This window comes from Canis lupus, chromosome 23 (genome assembly GCF_048164855.1).
Source record: "Canis lupus baileyi chromosome 23, mCanLup2.hap1, whole genome shotgun sequence".
In the NCBI taxonomy this organism is placed as follows: Eukaryota; Metazoa; Chordata; class Mammalia; order Carnivora; family Canidae; genus Canis; species Canis lupus.
The window spans coordinates 18,767,523-18,773,522 of NC_132860.1; the positions used below are offsets into that span (position 1 = coordinate 18,767,523).

Genomic DNA, 6,000 nt, shown 5'->3' on the forward strand with positions numbered 1-6,000 from the left:
GGTCACCCAGCAAGTTAGCAGCAGAATCGTGGCTCCCAGTGTGCAGCTCAGTTCTGGTTGTTCTGCACTGTGATCCCCTGGGAAAGAGAAATACCTGGTCTCATTGCCTGATCTCAACTTGGGCTTAGAAAAGAGAAAGGGTATTTTCAGCCCCTTGGTGTAGAGAAGGAGGGAGAGGTGTTGCTTGCAGCAAAGAGAGCTCCTCTGACCTTGTATCTGGTCCCACATACACAGACTTGAGACGTCAATTCAGTGCTGTTTCATTCCACTGAAATGTACTGCCTGCCTGCTGTGTGCCAGGGCCCGACCAGCCACCGCCCACCCCCCTCGCCCCCACCCTGGGTTATTTACTGTACCTGGTACACCATAGCGCTTAGTGGCCGTAGTGAGTTTTGCTCTTGTGTTCCTGGGGTAAAATAAAACACTTTGGCTCTGGGGAGTCCCAATCTGGACACTTTGCCTTTTCACATTGATAAGTGCTACATTTGGCCATGTTGATTCCACACATTATTTTTTTTTTCTTTCAGGAGAATGAAAGAGCAAAAAGAATGTCATTCCGCTTGGCCAGCAGCGTCTCCCAGGTGTGAGAGCTGGCAGTAGAGCACCCTGGCAGCTGGTGTCCCATCCTGTTGACCACTCCTCCCCACCTTTCAGCTCATTCTCTTCAGATTGTGGATGTGAGACAAGTCTTGTTGAGCTGTGTAGTGCTCTTCTTTGCCGTTTGCATTTTACAGCATTCATTTGGGAGCCATAGTGCATCCACTACAGAGAAGATTTCAGTAATAAACAGCGAAGAGGGAGGTGTTCCCGATTACCAGAAAAATCAGATGTGTAGGGTCCCCTTGATGAGACTGAGCCTGGTCGGGCTTGGAAGGACCTAACTTCCTTGGTGTCTTTTCTCTGCTGAGGAAAGCAGACTTTTCTCACCTATCAGTGTGCAGGGTCCAGGAGCAATATATATATATGTATATATACATATATATCTGAAGTCCTCCTGGGCCCAGAGGGAAGCAAAAGAAGGGAGAGAGGTTCTGACATATGGCAGGCCTGTGATCCCTGGCCTAGCACAGCCAAAGACTGTCACTGTTTGCCTTTGCTTGGCCTGCCGGGACAGGAAGCTGCCCTGTGTGGGGTAATGGAGGCTTCTAGAGGCCTTAGGTCTCAATTGGTGCCTATTCGGGTTCTAACGGTTTTCAGGGTATTTGTTTCTCATGCCCCCTATATCGATGTTGACTTAGGTGGCCGCTGTGAAAGTGCTCTAGGTGATATGGCATTCTTGATGGGGCCAGGTGGCTGTGCAGGGACTGCTGACAGCTTCAGGCTCATATTTCACCTTGCAGGCTTAAGGAGATGTCAACCTCAGAGCCTGTGCTCTGTGCCACTTACTTTGGGTTCTTAGTTCTTCCTTGGTGTCAACACTTCCTAGAAGTGATTGTCAGTGGCCATCTCTTCATTGTCTCCACTCAGAGGTCTGGATGCTGAGTTCTGCCTGGGAAATCTGAGAGGCAGGGGCTGGCCAAGGAGGGTGACCCAGAACCAGCTCGCCCTGCTGGGTTCCTCCTCCCTCTTAGAGATCCTAGTCCTCAGCTTCTCCACTTTTGCAGAGCCAAAGATCAGAAGCAAGTTCTCTGACTTGCCTGCCTCCAGGCTGCCCACAGCCCAGAAAAAGCCAAGACTTTACTGGCAACCCTTTTTTGTTGAAGGCTGGAGAAGGCCAGAGGACTGCCAGGAGCCCGAGCTAACCATTCATGGGGATGTTCCATCTTGGATGGAGAAGGGGAAAACTGAGAGGTGAGGAGCCAGAGTCCTTTGTTGACCTTGAAGCAACTTAAGGATTATTTCTCTGAGAATTCAGAGGGAAGTGTTCTGGAAGCCACAGGAACAGGAATTCCAGATCACATCTCAGATGGAGATGGATCTTCATGGTCTGTGCAGGGTGTTTGGGAGGAGGAAGCATAGGAGATGCTGTGGGTCAGGGTGTTCCCCAGCAGGAACTTGGTTGAGAGGGAACCTACTGCTGCTGATGATGGGGGAGCTGTGGACCTGGCACTTTGGTGGCCCTGCCTGCAGACATAGCTTTCTCTGGTCTGGTCATGTCTTGGCTAATTTCAAGGGAGTCTTAGGTCAGGGCTTTATTTTTTGCTAAGAGATGAAGTTTAAGGAAGTTCTTGTGTGTAGGGCCTTTGTTAATGGGAACATTCTGCTTGGGGAAGACATTTCTTCTCTCCTTGTGAGTTTGTGGTACTGCTCATTTCCTTTGCTACTCAGGCTGAGAGGCCATCTTCGCTTCAAAGCCAACCATGCTCTTGGCCTGCCATTCCTTCACCAGCCCTTGCCAGGCTCTCCTGTGCAGACAGACTTCCATAGTCCAAACAGGGGTAACTAAGTCTTTTTGCTCCAATAGCCAGGCAATCTTTAGACCTAGCCCCTCTGCTCTTTGGGCCTCACACGACTCTCTGGATTGGGCTTTGGCCACTTTCCTGTCAATTTTTTAAATCTTTTTCTCTGTTTAGTTGTCTTGGCAAGATTCCCTCTGTAGTTACCTCACTAATTCGTGCCCTTGTCATCTTTCCTTTACTGTGGGCCACACTCCCCCTCCCCTGAGTGAGCATTATGGTGCTATATGTCAGACAGCCAGGTGAGAGCTGTGACAGGCTCAAGCCTGGTTGAGATTCTTCCACAGGACTAACTGGAGACCACAAATATGAAGTAGAAATGCCTGGCTTCCCTTCTCGTAGTGAAGCTCCCAGCTGGATATAGCCTGCTGGGCCAGGAGATCTTAGTAATGTAGAAGAGAATCACATACTCCTTTCCTGTCACAGAGACCCTGCATGCTGCTGCGAGGCCCACTTTTGGCACCTGAGCAGACATAAGGTGTCCTTCCCTGCAAGGGTGTGAGGCCCTGGCCCACAATGGCACCCCTGCACTGGTTACTCCACACCGCTGCCCTCTCCCAGGCTTTTCCTGTGGACTTAGCACCAGCGTTTTGAGTCACAGTTTTGTTTCGTTTTGTTTTTGCATGCAGAAAACAGGATGTGACTTTTTAGAAATTAAAAAAACAAAACAAAACAAAAAAACCCAAAAAGCTGCTAGCTGAGTGACTGACTCCAGGGATTCTTGCTGACATCTGAACTGATCCTGCTTTTGACTTACTCTCCTGATGGCCCCTTCTAAAGTCCGTCAAGTCCTTTGGCCCTTGACAAAGTCGTGAAATGAAAATGCAGTGAGTTCTGGGTCCTCACAGTATAGAATGCAGTCCTAGAGGAGAAATTGGACTGCTTGGATGTTCCGGGAAATAGGAGAGTGGAGGGGCTTCAGTGGATGCCAAGGGGATTCAGTGGATGCAAAGGGGATTTTAGCGTAAAAATTGGTGCAGGATGAATTACAAAGGACTGTTCCAGAATGTGGGGAGGCTGGCACTACTTGAATTCTAGATTGCTGACTGCATGCCCTCTGCGGGTACCCCTCCAACAGTGGCAGCTGCCTGACCCTCTGCAGGTTCTGCTCTCAGCAGGCCTCACCATCAGGCTCAGCCGGTTCTGGCTCCCTGCCCCCACTCCTGGCAGCAGGTCTTTGCCTTGCTTCCTAGACCTAGACCTCTCCTTATCTTTCCCAGACTCTGCCCTGTTTCTTCTCTCACTCCATGAGGTCACCTGTAGTCTTCTTTTCTGAACTCCTGAACTGAGACCTTGCTCCTTCTGGATCACCATCCCCGTGCTACCTCTTCTTCCACTTTCTCCCTGCTGTTTATTTAATTTGCCTGCTCCTTTAGCCCAGTTCCTTATCAGGATTCTGAACTTTCTTATCCCCTCCAACTCAAGACTTCCCCTGAAGCTGTCAACCATTCTCCATTTTTTGCATCAGCTTATTTTCTGCTCCCTCCTCCTGGGTGGCAAAGCATGGCAGCTTCATAGTTGACACCCTCAGATGGGCTGTCAGCATCAATTGGTGTATCTTTGACTTGCAGCTACACTGCTGTCTGCCTGTGCCCCTCACCTTTGCTCTCAACAAATGACTGACCCCATTGCCTGCTTCACAGAAAAGGGTCCCTACAGTGAGAACCTCCTTGCCCATTTGCTCCTCTCTCCCTCCCTTCTGTCTGTGTCTACATCTCTCCTCAGATCCTTCCCATTTGCTCCTGTTTGGTGCTCCGTTTCTTGAATCCTGCTTTACGGCCTCCAAGACTTTGCTCTGTCCCTTATCCCACTGCTTCTACTTCCTGGGTCTCAACCTCCCTCTCTGTTGGTTGTTCCACAAAGCATACAAACAAGCACAGGTCTCCGCCAGACTAAAACAAAGCTTCTTAGAATCTGTTGCCTCTTATTCATTTCCTTATTAGCTAAGTTTCTTTAAAAAAGGATTTGTTCCATTAATTCTTCTCTGTCACTCTTCAGCCCTCCACAGATTTTCATAAGAGTCACCAGTGACCATCCAGTTGCCAAATCAAAAGAATACCTTTCAGGCCTCAACTGTCTTGAACTCTCCACAGCATTTCATACCATCCATGGCTTGCTCTTTGAGACGGCCCCTTTATGTGGCTTTTATGACACCACAGGCCTCTGGGTTATCCTCTTATCTCTCAGCCACAGAGGCTGAGCCTTTCTTGAAATCTTGACAAGGGAACACATCTATAGCTTTTTGTGGTCTCCCCTCTTTAGGAATTGGGCAGTCAGGAGGAAGCACAGCTGCTCCTGTTCCTTACCCTCCATGTCTCTCTGTTTTCCTTGAATCTGTTTCTTCTGCTGGACTCAGTTCTCCCCATGTTAGTCATGTGTATGAGCTCTCCAGGGAGGACAGCATCCGTGAGCCTTCCCGTCTTTCCCAGTGCAGCACGGGGACAGATTTTAGCTACGTTTGCCAGGAGATCCCATCTAAGTCAGCTGAAGAATGTGAATTGAGTCCTACCAAGAAGCAGTTTGGTAAATGGGATTCCCAGGCTGGTGGGCAGCTCATTGCCATGATCCCCATACCAGTTAGAGCCAGCCACAGTTGGTAAGGTCTTGGGATCATGGTAAAACATGGTTTTACCTAGTTCATTGTGCTCCTAGTCAGAAGGAGGATCTTGGCAGGGGTGGGTGTCTGCCACTGAAAACTTTCTGGTGCAGAGAAAATGGAGCAGTGCTGTGACTCATCACTTGCTTGGGGGCTCAGCTGAGGGCAGTCTGACTGCTTTTGGTCAGGTCTTTCCCATCTCTACTGACAGCACCACTTGCTTGCTCCGATTGTTCCCAGAGCTGGAGGCAGATATTGGTTGTTTTCTTGGAGATGGGGTGATATCGTAGAAAGTTAACTGATTTGAAATGCTGAACACCTAAATTTTGGCTCCGTCAGTTTGGAGCTATGTGACCTTGGGTACAGTTTCCCCCACTTATAAAGTTGGTTGGGGGAGGGGGTTGAAAACAGTGATCTCTCAGAGGCTTTGCTGCTGGAAAAATGGTGATGGTGATTCTAACTCTAAAGCTCAGGCCACACAGGGAGCAAGGGAATGTTGGGGGTAGGACATAGCTGGGGAGTCTTGGCCAAGGCAGGACAAAGGGACTCACAGGCCAGACTGAGATGTTTGGAGGAAAGCAGCTTTGAGCTGCTTCTTGAGCCATATGCCCATTCATCGAGCTGTACTTCTTTTCTTGGATATCTAGGGTGAGTTCCTCTTTGGCCTTTTTCAGAAGTGGCCATTGGATCCAAAGCGGTTGGGGGCAGGAGGGAGGAATATTGTAAAGGGAAGTGTCATTAATCTTAAAAGGGCCTACACGTTCAAGAACAAATTAAAAGATAGCACTTTTCTTTACCAATAATTGCGTCCTGGAGTGTTTCTTCAGTAACAATGGTTAAACCTACTTCATGGTCTTCTTCCCCTGGACTCCAACATCATTAAGAACACAAGGTGGGGAAGAAGAGACTGGGAAGCCTTCTGTCTAGGGAAGAACTCAAGTCTCTGCTTCTTATTGCATGAACACAGCCAATTCTTCAAAATTCAGGCAATGAATCTGAGGCAGTTAG

The 6,000-nt window shown here is 48.9% G+C and overlaps 1 protein-coding gene across 8 annotated transcripts in view; it reads left to right on the top strand.

Annotated features, from left to right (window-relative positions):
- The window catches only part of TRIM66 (tripartite motif containing 66), a 59,198-nt gene extending 53,403 nt beyond the window's left edge, over positions 1-5,795 (top strand). For all 8 annotated transcript variants that reach the window (XM_072794139.1, XM_072794140.1, XM_072794137.1 and 5 more), the window contains one exon: positions 528-5,795. In XM_072794139.1, the coding sequence (XP_072650240.1) occupies positions 528-587 (60 nt within the window). In that variant the 3' untranslated portion in view covers positions 588-5,795. The remainder of the gene's footprint in view (positions 1-527) is intronic.
- Positions 5,796-6,000: the final 205 nt, after the last annotated feature.